Consider the following 13,360-nt stretch of genomic DNA (forward strand, 5'->3'; position numbering starts at 1 on the left):
GTCCCATAGAAGATGTGGTCTGTATCTCCACCTACCAGGTCCTATAGAAGATGTGGTCTGATCTGCCCTTAGTTTCTCTGACCGGTCTGTATCTCCACCTACCAGGTCCCATAGAAGATGTGGTCTGATCTGCCCTTAGTTTCTCTGACCGGTCTGTATCTCCACCTACCAGGTCCTATAGAAGATGTGGTCTGATCTGCCCTTAGTTTCTCTGACCGGTCTGTATCTCCATCTACCAGTCCATGTGTTAGTGTTTGAGCTGCAGCTAGTTCCACTCTTGAGAGGGACCAGGACCCTTGGAATGACTACAGACATTACAACCGGAACACTTTGGCATACAAGTTTCCACGAAACGAAAGCCGACTAATGTCTTCCGTTCGCTCCAACTAAGCTGTCCTCCAGAACCCATCCCATGTTATCCAGCTATAATGACACAACAGCCTCTTTAGAGCAGGACTGTATCCTAAATGGAGCCCTATACGCTGTAGCAAACTACTTCTGACCAGAGTCCTCTACACCTTATAGGGGAATAGGGTAGCATTTGGGACCCCCTTCCACCAGCAGGACCCCGGGGCAGATGTGAATGCTTACAGGTGGAATGTTGTGGATATGACATAGTTGTGAGGACTGAGACGGTTGGCTGGGCCTGGGTTCTAGAAGCTTTGAACAGTTCCACCACTCTAATTGTGAGTAAAACCGCAGTGTTAGTTTAGCTGATTACTATGATCGATAGTGTGTTAATCACTTTACCATCATACCACGTTTTTCTGCTGGACTTCTCCGCTTCTCCACTTTAATACAACAGAACCATTTGTATCTTCTTTGAAACTGCATCCAGCTTGAATTGGGTTTATTGTTACGTTTATCCATCATTATCATGTTTACTTTGGTCCATGTGTTTTTAAAGCATACCAAGACAGCCTTGACTCAATCTATTCTGGATTTGACCTTTGACTTTCAAATCAAACTATTATATATCTTACCCAACTATTCTGTATCTTAACTAAATTAACTACTCTATCTTACCTAAACTAACTTAACTACTCTGTATATAACTTAACTAACTACTCTGTATCTTACCTAACTTAACTAACTACTCTGTATCTTACCTAACTTAACTAACTACTCTGTATCTAACTTAACTAACTACTCTATATCTTACCTAACTTAACTATTCTATATTTTACCTAACTTAACTATTCTATATCTTACCTAACTTAACTAACTACTCTGTATCTAACTTAACTAACTACTCTGTATCTAACTTAACTAACTACTCTGTATCTAACTTAACTAACTACTCTGTATCTAACTTAACTAACTACTCTGTATCTAACTTAACTAACTACTCTGTATCTAACTTAACTAACTACTCTGTATCTAACTTAACTAACTACTCTGTATCTAACTTCATTATTCTTTATCCAACTAGTCTGTATCTTAACCAACTAGTCTGTATTTTCCATAACTTAACTACATTTTCTAACAACCTAATTTTGACCAAAATGAACCAGAGAGATGAATGCTTACGGTTTTATTTTCCCGCCCTATACAGAGGGAGCTCTAGCCAACAGACAGCAAAGACCTGAGGACACCGTCCAACCTGGAGCTGAGTGAGGAGTGTTTGGTCTGATGCTATTTTGAACGCCAAGAAGAAAAAGCTAAAAATAAAGTACATTACAGTGATATATTTGGCTTTATGGAGACTGAATGCTGAGTTAAGGCTCCCAGACCAGAGGTGAAGGAAAAGGCCTTTGGGCCACAGAACCACCCTCCTGCTGTTCACTGGCATGGCACTGATTCCACCTGGCGACCTGTTCACCATCTGCCTTGGCCTGTCTCCCCCTGTCTGTTCACCATCTGCCTTGGCCTGTCTCCCCCCTCTCTGTTACAGGTACCTCCACACACTCCCCCCTCTCTGTTCACTGTCTGCCTCTGTCTGTCTCTCCTGTCTCCCCCTGTCTATTCACCGTCTGCCTTGGTCTGTCTCCCCCTGTCTGTTCACCATCTGCCTTGGCCTGTCTCCCCCTGTCTGTTCACCATCTGCCTTGGCCTGTCTCCCCCTGTCTGTTCACCATCTGCCTTGGCCTGTCTCCCCCTGTCTGTTCACCATCTGCCTTGGCCTGTCTCCCCCCTGTCTGGTGCAGGTACCTCCACACACTCCCCCCTCTCTGTTCACCGTCTGCCTTGGTCTGTCTCCCCCTGTCTCTTCACCGTCTGTCCTGGCCTGTCTCCCCCTGTCTGTTCACCGTCTGCCTTGGTCTGTCTCCCCCTGTCTCTTCACCGTCTGTCCTGGCCTGTCTCCCCCTGTCTGTTCACCGTCTGCCTTGGTCTGTCTCCCCCTGTCTCTTCACCGTCTGTCCTGGCCTGTCTCCCCCTGTCTGTTCACCGTCTGCCTTGGTCTGTCTCCCCCTGTCTCTTCACCGTCTGTCCTGGCCTGTCTCCCCCTGTCTGTTCACCGTCTGCCCTGACCTGTTCTGTATCTGACCTAACTCAACCTGTATCTGACCTAACTCAACATGTTCTGTATCTGACCTAACTCAACCTGTATCTGACCTAACTCAACCTGTATCTGACCTAACTCAACATGTTCTGTATCTGACCTAACTCAACCTGTTCTGTATCTGACCTAACTCAACCTGTATCTGACCTAACTCAACATGTTCTGTATCTGACCTAACTCAACCTGTATCTGACCTAACTCAACCTGTATCTGACCTAACTCAACATGTTCTGTATCTGACCTAACTCAAACTGTATCTGACCTAACTCAACCTGTATCTGACCTAACTCAACATGTTCTGTATCTGACCTAACTCAACCTGTATCTGACCTAACTCAACCTGTTCTGTATCTGACCTAACTCAACCTGTTCTGTATCTGACCTAACTCAACCTGTATCTGACCTAACTCAACCTGTATCTGACCTAACTCAACCTGTTCTGTATCTGACCTAACTCAACCTGTTCTGTATCTGACCTAACTCAACCTGTTCTGTATCTGACCTAACTCAACCTGTATCTGACCTAACTCAACCTGTATCTGACCTAACTCAACCTGTATCTGACCTAACTCAACCTGTATCTGACCTAACTCAACCTGTATCTGACCTAACTCAACCTGTATCTGACCTAACTCAACCTGTTCTGTATCTGACCTAACTCAACCTGTTCTGTATCTGACCTAACTCAACCTGTATCTGACCTAACTCAACCTGTATCTGACCTAACTCAACCTGTATCTGACCTAACTCAACCTGTATCTGACCTAACTCAACCTGTATCTGACCTAACTCAACCTGTATCTGACCTAACTCAACCTGTATCTGACCTAACTCAACCTGTATCTGACCTAATTCAACCTGTATCTGACCTAACTCAACCTGTATCTGACCTAACTCAACCTGTTCTGTATCTGACCTAACTCAACCTGTATCTGACCTAACTCAACCTGTATCTGACCTAACTCAACCTGTATCTGACCTAACTCAACCTGTTCTGTATCTGACCTAACTCAACCTGTTCTGTATCTGACCTAACTCAACCTGTATCTGACCTAACTCAACCTGTATCTGACCTAACTCAACCTGTATCTGACCTAACTCAACCTGTATCTGACCTAACTCAACCTGTATCTGACCTAACCCAAACTGTCCTGTAGCGTACCTTATATTTCCACTTGGCTTCCGTCTGTTTCTTGTTCTGTTCTCGGATCTCAAACTTCTCCAGGTCGTTCTGCTTACAGGTGTCCTTTTCCGACATGCTCAGGACATTCTTAGTCGCCTGGGAAGCAGGTAACACAGACAGGACATCATATAGGTGACAGGTAACTGCTGCTAACCGTGTGTATGTGACCAATACAATTTGATTTGATATGAGGTAGAGTAGGACAGGTCAGCTTGCATGGTCTCACCTTGCCCCCCCCCCCCACCTTACCCTTCATGGGCTGGTCCATCTAGGCCTATAGGGGTGTGTTTGTTACAGGCCCAGTCAGGTTAAACATGGTTAAACAGGTTAATAGCTCACCTTGCCCCCCCCCCCCACCTTACCCTTCTTGGGCTGGTCCATCTAGGCCTATAGGGGTGTGTTTGTTACAGGCCCAGTCAGGTTAAACATGGTTAAACAGGTTAATAGCTCACCTTGCCCCCCACCTTACCCTTCTTGGGCTGGTCCATCTAGGCCTAAAGGGGTGTGTTTGTTACAGGCCCAGTCAGGTTAAACATGGTTAAACAGGTTAATAGCTCACCTTGCCCCCCACCTTGCCTTTCTTGGGCTGGTCCATCTAGGCCTATAGGGGTGTGTTTGTTACAGGCCCAGTCAGGTTAAACATGGTTAAACAGGTTAATAGCTCACCTTGCCCCCCACCTTGCCTTTCTTGGGCTGGTCCATCTAGGCCTATAGGGGTGTGTTTGTTACAGGCCCAGTCAGGTTAAACATGGTTAAACAGGTTAATAGCTCACCTTGCCCCCCCCCCCCACCTTACCCTTCTTGGGCTGGTCCATCTAGGCCTATAGGGGTGTGTTTGTTACAGGCCCAGTCAGGTTAAACATGGTTAAACAGGTTAATAGCTCACCTTGCCCCCCCCCCACCTTACCCTTCTTGGGCTGGTCCATCTAGGCCTATAGGGGTGTGTTTGTTACAGGCCCAGTCAGGTTAAACATGGTTAAACAGGTTAATAGCTCACCTTGCCCCCCACCTTGCCTTTCTCGGTCTGGTCCATCTAGGCCTATAGGGGTGTGTTTGTTACAGGCCCAGTCAGGTTAAACATGGTTAAACAGGTTAATAGCTCACCTTGCCCCCCCCCACCTTACCCTTCTTGGGTTGGTCCATCTAGGCCTATAGGGGTGTGTTTGTTACAGGCCCAGTCAGGTTAAACATGGTTAAACAGGTTAATAGCTCACCTTGCCCCCCACCTTACCCTTCTTGGGCTGGTCCATCTAGGCCTAAAGGGGTGTGTTTGTTACAGGCCCAGTCAGGTTAAACATGGTTAAACAGGTTAATAGCTCACCTTGCCCCCCACCTTACCCTTCTTGGGCTGGTCCATCTGGGCCTATAGGGGTGTGTTTGTTACAGGCCCAGTCAGGTTAAACATGGTTAAACAGGTTAATAGCTCACCTTGCCCCCCACCTTGCCTTTCTTGGGCTGGTCCATCTTGCTGAGGATGTCCTTGGCGTGAGACTCCAGAGCTGCCAGGCTGGAGGGCTTCAACGGAGGGGGAGGGGGGACCTCCTTCTCTTTCTTTCCTTTCTTCTTCCCTCCCTCCTTCGCTTTGGGGACCTTGGGAGGTTTGGGGGGCTTGGAGGCCTTCTTCCTGGCAGGTTTCTCCCGAGGAGGAGGGGACGGAGAGGGGTGGCTGGAGGGGGAAGCAGGGTCCTCAGGCTCTAATGGGGCAGGAGGGGGTTCCTCCACTGGAGCCTTGCTACTCGAATCACTCTTAATGGCTTTAGCTGCATTCTGGACAACAACACGGTCGGTCGGTTATCAAGACGTCTTTATCCGAGGACACTCACTTTACAATTTTCCCTCCTTATATTTTACACTGAACCATGACAACAGTCTGAGATGTACGTTCATAGACCCGTTAGTAACCCAGTTCACTACAACACCCATAATGCAGCTGGGAGGTCATGTCTGTACTGTAACTATAAAGAGCTCTGCAAACAGGTACATGTATCTAGATAGGTATGGTACCAGTCCATGTGTCTAGATAGGTATGGTTCCTGTATGGTACCAGTCCATGTGTCTAGATAGGTATGGTTCCTGTATGGTACCAGTCCATGTGTCTAGATAGGTATGGTACCAGTCCATGTGTCTAGATAGGTATGGTTCCTGTATGGTACCAGTCCATGTGTCTAGATAGGTATGGTTCCTGTATGGTACCAGCCCATGTGTCTAGATAGGTATGGTTCCTGTATGGTACCAGTCCATGTGTCTAGATAGGTATGGTTCCTGTATGGTACCAGTCCATGTGTCTAGATAGGTATGGTTCCTGTATGGTACCAGTCCATGTGTCTAGATAGGTATGGTTCCTGTATGGTACCAGTCCATGTGTCTAGATAGGTATGGTTCCTGTATGGTACCAGTCCATGTGTCTAGATAGGTATGGTTCCTGTATGGTACCAGTCCATGTGTCTAGATAGGTATGGTACCAGTCCATGTGTCTCGATAGGTATGGTTCCTGTATGGTACCAGTCCATGTGTCTAGATAGGTATGGTTCCTGTATGGTACCAGTCCATGTGTCTAGATAGGTATGGTTCCTGTATGGTACCAGTCCATGTGTCTAGATAGGTATGGTACCAGTCCATGTATCTAGATAGGTATGGTTCCTGTATGGTACCAGTCCATGTGTCTAGATAGGTATGGTACCTGTATGGTACCAGTCCATGTGTCTAGATAGGTATGGTACCTGTATGGTACCAGTCCATGTGTCTAGATAGGTATGGTACCAGTCCATGTATCTAGATAGGTATGGTTCCTGTATGGTACCAGTCCATGTGTCTAGATAGGTATGGTACCTGTATGGTACCAGTCCATGTGTCTAGATAGGTATGGTACCAGTCCATGTATCTAGATAGGTATGGTTCCTGTATGGTACCAGTCCATGTGTCTAGATAGGTATGGTACCAGTCCATGTGTCTAGATAGGTATGGTTCCTGTATGGTACCAGTCCATGTGTCTAGATAGGTATGGTACCTGTATGGTACCAGTCCATGTGTCTAGATAGGTATGGTTCCTGTATGGTACCAGTCCATGTGTCTAGATAGGTATGGTTCCTGTATGGTACCAGTCCATGTATCTAGATAGGTATGGTTCCTGTATGGTACCAGTCCATGTGTCTAGATAGGTATGGTACCAGTCCATGTATCTAGATAGGTATGGTACCAGTCCATGTGTCTAGATAGGTATGGTTCCTGTATGGTACCAGTCCATGTGTCTAGATAGGTATGGTTCCTGTATGGTACCAGTCCATGTGTCTAGATAGGTATGGTACCAGTCCATGTGTCTAGATAGGTATGGTACCAGTCCATGTATCTAGATAGGTATGGTTCCTGTATGGTACCAGTCCATGTGTCTAGATAGGTATGGTACCTGTATGGTACCAGTCCATGTGTCTAGATAGGTATGGTACCAGTCCATGTATCTAGATAGGTATGGTACCTGTATGGTACCAGTCCATGTGTCTAGATAGGTATGGTACCAGTCCATGTATCTAGATAGGTATGGTTCCTGTATGGTACCAGTCCATGTGTCTAGATAGGTATGGTACCAGTCCATGTGTCTAGATAGGTATGGTTCCTGTATGGTACCAGTCCATGTGTCTAGATAGGTATGGTTCCTGTATGGTACCAGTCCATGTATCTAGATAGGTATGGTTCCTGTATGGTACCAGTCCATGTGTCTAGATAGGTATGGTACCAGTCCATGTATCTAGATAGGTATGGTACCAGTCCATGTGTCTAGATAGGTATGGTTCCTGTATGGTACCAGTCCATGTGTCTAGATAGGTATGGTACCAGTCCATGTGTCTAGATAGGTATGGTACCAGTCCATGTGTCTAGATAGGTATGGTTCCTGTATGGTACCAGTCCATGTGTCTAGATAGGTATGGTACCAGTCCATGTGTCTAGATAGGTATGGTTCCTGTATGGTACCAGTCCATGTGTCTAGATAGGTATGGTACCTGTATGGTACCAGTCCATGTGTCTAGATAGGTATGGTTCCTGTATGGTACCAGTCCATGTGTCTAGATAGGTATGGTACCAGTCCATGTGTCTAGATAGGTATGGTACCTGTATGGTACCAGTCCATGTGTCTAGATAGGTATGGTTCCTGTGTGGTACCAGTCCATGTATCTAGATAGGTATGGTTCCTGTATGGTACCAGTCCATGTGTCTAGATAGGTATGGTACCAGTCCATGTGTCTAGATAGGTATGGTTCCTGTATGGTACCAGTCCATGTGTCTAGATAGGTATGGTACCAGTCCATGTGTCTAGATAGGTATGGTTCCTGTGTGGTACCAGTCCATGTGTCTAGATAGGTATGGTACCTGTGTGGTAACAAAATGGTACTGTATGTATCTGCCAACACCTCATTTGGCCGCCTTTCCTTCCAGTTCTCTGCTGCCTGTGACTGGAACGAATTGCTAAAATCGCTGAAGTTGGAGACTTTTATCTCCTTCACCAACTTCAAACATCTGCTATCTGAGCAGCTAACCGATCGCTGCAGCTGTACATAGTCCATCGGTAAATAGCCCACACCAATTTACCTACCTCATCCCAATACTGTTTTTATTTATTTACTTTTCTGCTCTTTTGCACACCAGTATCTCTACTTGCACATGACCATCTGATCATTTATCACTCCAGTGTTAATCTGCTAAATTGTAATTATTCGCCTACCTCCTCATGCCTTTTGCACACATTGTATATAGACTCCCCTTTTTTTCTACTGTGTTATTGACTTGTTAATTGTTTACTCCATGTGTAACTCTGTGTTGTCTGTTCACACTGCTAAGCTTTATCTTGGCCAGGTCGCAGTTGTAAATGAGAACTTGTTCTCAACTCGTCTACCTGGTTAAATAAAGGTGAAATAAACAAACAAAAACAAAAACCCGGGACGATGCGTATCGGTGAATCGTTACATCGCTAGTCTCTACAACAACAAAGGCCATTGTAAACCTGCCCAGTAGAACAGAATAGATCAGAACATGGCAGTAGAACAGGGCAGTAGAACAGGGCAGTAGAACAGAATAGATCAGAACAGGGCAGTAGAACAGGGCAGTAGAACAGAATAGATCAGAACAGGGCAGTAGAACAGGGCAGTAGAACAGGGCAGTAGAACAGGGCAGTAGAACAGAATAGATCAGAACATGGCAGTAGAACAGGGCAGTAGAACAGGGCAGTAGAACAGAATAGATCAGAACAGGGCAGTAGAACAGGGCAGTAGAACAGAATAGATCAGAACAGGGCAGTAGAACAGGGCAGTAGAACAGAATAGACCAGAACAGGGCAGTAGAACAGGGCAGTAGAACAGAATAGATCAGAACAGGGCAGTAGAACAGGGCAGTAGAACAGGGCAGTAGAACAGAATAGATCAGAACAGGGCAGTAGAACAGGGCAGTAGAACAGGGCAGTAGAACAGAATAGACCAGAACAGGGCAGTAGAACAGGGCAGTAGAACAGGGCAGTAGAACAGGGCAGTAGAACAGAATAGACCAGAACAGGGCAGTAGAACAGGGCAGTAGAACAGAATAGACCAGAACAGGGCAGTAGAACAGAATAGACCAGAACAGGGCAGTAGAACCGGGCAGTAGAACAGGGCAGTAGAACAGGGCAGTAGAACAGGGCAGTAGAACAGGGCAGTAGAACAGAATAGACCAGAACAGGGTAGTAGAACAGGGCAGCAGAACAGGGCAGCAGAACAGAATAGACCAGAACAGGGCAGTAGAACAGGGCAGCAGAACAGAATAGACCAGAACAGGGCAGTAGAACAGGGTAGTAGAACAGAATAGACCAGAACAGGGCAGTAGAACAGAATAGACCAGAACAGGGCAGTAGAACAGGGCAGTAGAACAGGGCAGCAGAACAGGGTAAGAAGTCGTACCTCTGAGATCCTGATCTCCTTGGCCAGGTCCTTGATGAGCTGAGTGGGCTTCATGTTTTCTGGAAGTTCATCCTCGTGTTCTAACAGAGCCTGGAGGAACGACACGTTGACAACGCAGTTAAATATGGATTTATATTTCAGATTATTCACAATATATAAGAAAGTATGTGGACACCACTTCAAATTAGTGGATTTGGCTAGTTCAGTCACACCCGATGCTGACAGGTGTATAAAAATCGAGCACACAGCCATGTAATCTCCATAGACAAACATTGACAGTAGAATGGCTTTACAGAAAATCTCAGTGACTTTCAACTTGGCACTGTCGTAGGATGCCACCTTTCCGAATGCATCGTGTCAACTGTAAAGTTTGGTGGAAGAGGAATAATGGTCTGGGGCTGTTTTTCAAGGTTCAGGCCCCTTAGTTCCAGTGAAGGGAAATCTTAACGCTACAGCATACAATGACATTCTAGGCTATTCTGTGCTTCCAACTTTGTGGGAAAGGTTTGGGGAAGGCCCTTTCCTGTTTCAACATGGCAATGCCCCCGTGCACAAAGATCGGCGTGGAAGAACTTGACTGAGCCCTGACCTCAACCCCAACGAACACCTTTGTGATGAATTAGAATGCCGACTGCGAGCCAGACCTAATCACCCAACATCAGTGCCCGTCTGCAATAATGCTCTTGTGGCTGAATGGAAGCAAGACCCCGCAACAACGTCCCAACATCTAGTGGAAAGCCTTCCCAGAAGAGTGGAGGCTGTTATAGTAGCAATGTTCCAACATCTAGTGGAAAGCCTTCCCAGAAGAGTGGAGGCTGTTATAGCAGCAATGTTCCAACATCTAGTGGAAAGCCTTCCCAGAAGAGTGGAGGCTGTTATAGCAACAACGTCCCAACATCTAGTGGAAAGCCTTCCCAGAAGAGTGGAGGCTGTTATAGCAGCAATGTCCCAACATCGAGAGGAAAGCCTTCCCAGAAGAGTGGAGGCTGTTATAGCAGCAATGTTCCAACATCTAGTGGAAAGCCTTCCCAGAAGAGTGGAGGCTGTTATAGCAACAACGTCCCAACATCTAGTGGAAAGCCTTCCCAGAAGAGTGGAGGCTGTTATAGCAGCAATGTTCCAACATCTAGTGGAAAGCCTTCCCAGAAGAGTGGAGGCTGTTATAGCAACAACGTCCCAACATCTAGTGGAAAGCCTTCCCAGAAGAGTGGAGGCTGTTATAGCAGCAATGTTCCATCATCTAGTGGAAAGCCTTCCCAGAAGAGTGGAGGCTGTTATAGCAGCAATGTTCCAACATCTAGTGGAAAGCCTTCCCAGAAGAGTGGAGGCTGTTATAGCAACAACGTCCCAACATCTAGTGGAAAGCCTTCCCAGAAGAGTGGAGGCTGTTATAGCAGCAATGTTCCATCATCTAGTGGAAAGCCTTCCCAGAAGAGTGGAGGCTGTTATAGCAACAACGTCCCAACATCTAGAGGAAAGCCTTCCCAGAAGAGTGGAGGCTGTTATAGCAGCAATGTTGCAACATCTAGAGGAAAGCCTTCCCAGAAGAGTGGAGGCTGTTATAGCAACAACGTCCCAACATCTAGAGGAAAGCCTTCCCAGAAGAGTGGAGGCTGTTATAGCAACAACGTCCCAACATCTAGAGGAAAGCCTTCCCAGAAGAGTGGAGGCTGTTATAGCAGCAATGTTGCAACATCTAGAGGAAAGCCTTCCCAGAAGAGTGGAGGCTGTTATAGCAGCAATGTTGCTACATCTAGAGGAAAGCCTTCCCAGAAGAGTGGAGGCTGTTATAGCAACAACGTCCCAACATCTAGAGGAAAGCCTTCCCAGAAGAGTGGAGCCTGTTATAGCAGCAACGTCCCAACATCTAGAGGAAAGCCTTCCCAGAAGAGTAGAGGCTGTTATAGCAGCAATGTTGCAACATCTAGAGGAAAGCCTTCCCAGAAGAGTGGAGGCTGTTATAGCAGCAATGTTGCAACATCTAGAGGAAAGCCTTCCCAGAAGAGTGGAGGCTGTTATAGCAACAACGTCCCAACATCTAGAGGAAAGCCTTCCCAGAAGAGTGGAGGCTGTTACAGCAACAACGTCCCAACATCTAGAGGAAAGCCTTCCCAGAAGAGTGGAGGCTGTTATAGCAGCAATGTTGCAACATCTAGAGGAAAGCCTTCCCAGAAGAGTGGAGGCTGTTATAGCAGCAACGTCCCAACATCTAGAGGAAAGCCTTCCCAGAAGAGTGGAGGCTGTTATAGCAGCAATGTTCCAACATCTAGTAGAAAGCCTTCCCAGAAGAGTGGAGGCTGTTATAGCAGCAATGTTCCAACATCTAGTGGAAAGCCTTCCCAGAAGAGTGGAGGCTGTTATAGCAGCAATGTTCCAACATCTAGTGGAAAGCCTTCCCAGAAGAGTGGAGGCTGTTATAGCAGCAATGTTCCAACATCTAGTGGAAAGCCTTCCCAGAAGAGTGGAGGCTGTTATAGCAGCAATGTTCCTACATCTAGTGGAAAGCCTTCCCAGAAGAGTGGAGGCTGTTATAGCAGCAAACTCCATATTAATGGCCATGATTTTGGAATGAGATGTTTGACCAGCAGGTGTCCACATACTTTTGGTCAAGTAGAGTAGCAGGTATTTGAAGGTATATAGTTGTAAAGGAGGAAACCAAACTTGCCTGTTTCTTAGTCCAGGCCCTGAAAGCTCCGTTAATGATCTTAGCTCCATGGATCAGGTAGGCAGCTGGCTGTCTGTTGGCCTTGTGTAAACCTGAAGCAAGACAGAATGCTGTTAAAAACACATGTTGACAGCCTCAGACAGCTCTCCCTTGGTAAAGAGGTCAGACAGCTCTCCCTTGGTAAAGAGGTCAGACAGCTCTCCCTTGGTAAAGAGGTCAGACAGCTCTCCCTTGGTAAAGAGGTCAGACAGCTCTCCCTTGGTAAAGAGGTCAGGCAGCTCTCCCTTGGTAAAGAGGTCAGGCAGCTCTCCCTTGGTAAAGAGGTCAGGCAGCTCTCCCTTGGTAAAGAGGTCAGGCAGCTCTCCCTTGGTAAAGAGGTCAGACAGCTCTCCCTTGGTAAAGAGGTCAGACAGCTCTCCCTTGGTAAAGAGGTCAGACAGCTCTCCCTTGGTAAAGAGGTCAGGCAGCTCTCCCTTGGTAAAGAGGTCAGACAGCTCTCCCTTGGTAAAGAGGTCAGACAGCTCTCCCTTGGTAAAGAGGTCAGACAGCTCTCCCTTGGTAAAGAGGTCAGACAGCTCTCCCTTGGTAAAGAGGTCAGACAGCTCTCCCTTGGTAAAGAGGTCAGACAGCTCTCCCTTGGTAAAGAGGTCAGACAGCTCTCCCTTGGTAAAGAGGTCAGGCAGCTCTCCCTTGGTAAAGAGGTCAGACACCTCTCCCTTGGTAAAGAGGTCAGACAGCTCTCCCTTGGTAAAGAGGTCAGACAGCTCTCCCTTGGTAAAGAGGTCAGACAGCTCTCCCTTGGTAAAGAGGTCAGACAGCTCTCCCTTGGTAAAGAGGTCTTTTAACCTCAATGGGACAACCTGATGAAATAAAGGTTTAATTAATGGACTTTAACAGGTTCTGTTCATCCACTTGTTTAACATTGATGGAGCTAAAGTCAGGAGCCGCACAGAGCTGTGATGTTTCGTAAAAGCCTCTTTGTGCTGTCAGATAACGGTGCCCTCTAGCCTAACTGCTGTCAGTATTTAACCAATCACAACACATCTACATTCAGAGCCTTGTCACCACACATTTCATACACAGCAAGGAAA

At 46.7% G+C, this 13,360-nt stretch overlaps 1 protein-coding gene across 4 annotated transcripts in view; it reads right to left on the reverse strand.

Annotated features, from left to right (window-relative positions):
• The window catches only part of phf2 (PHD finger protein 2), a 131,443-nt gene that overhangs the window by 61,428 nt on the left and 56,655 nt on the right, over nt 1-13,360 (reverse strand). For all 4 annotated transcript variants that reach the window (XM_064967381.1, XM_064967380.1, XM_064967379.1 and 1 more), the window contains exons 10-13: nt 12,270-12,361; nt 9,605-9,694; nt 5,115-5,453; nt 3,666-3,782 (exon numbers count right to left, since the gene is read on the reverse strand). In XM_064967381.1, coding sequence (XP_064823453.1) covers nt 3,666-3,782; nt 5,115-5,453; nt 9,605-9,694; nt 12,270-12,361 — 638 coding nt within the window. The remainder of the gene's footprint in view (nt 1-3,665; nt 3,783-5,114; nt 5,454-9,604; nt 9,695-12,269; nt 12,362-13,360) is intronic.

The sequence above is a fragment of the Oncorhynchus masou genome, chromosome 6, assembly GCF_036934945.1.
Source record: "Oncorhynchus masou masou isolate Uvic2021 chromosome 6, UVic_Omas_1.1, whole genome shotgun sequence".
Lineage (NCBI taxonomy): Eukaryota > Metazoa > Chordata > Actinopteri > Salmoniformes > Salmonidae > Oncorhynchus > Oncorhynchus masou.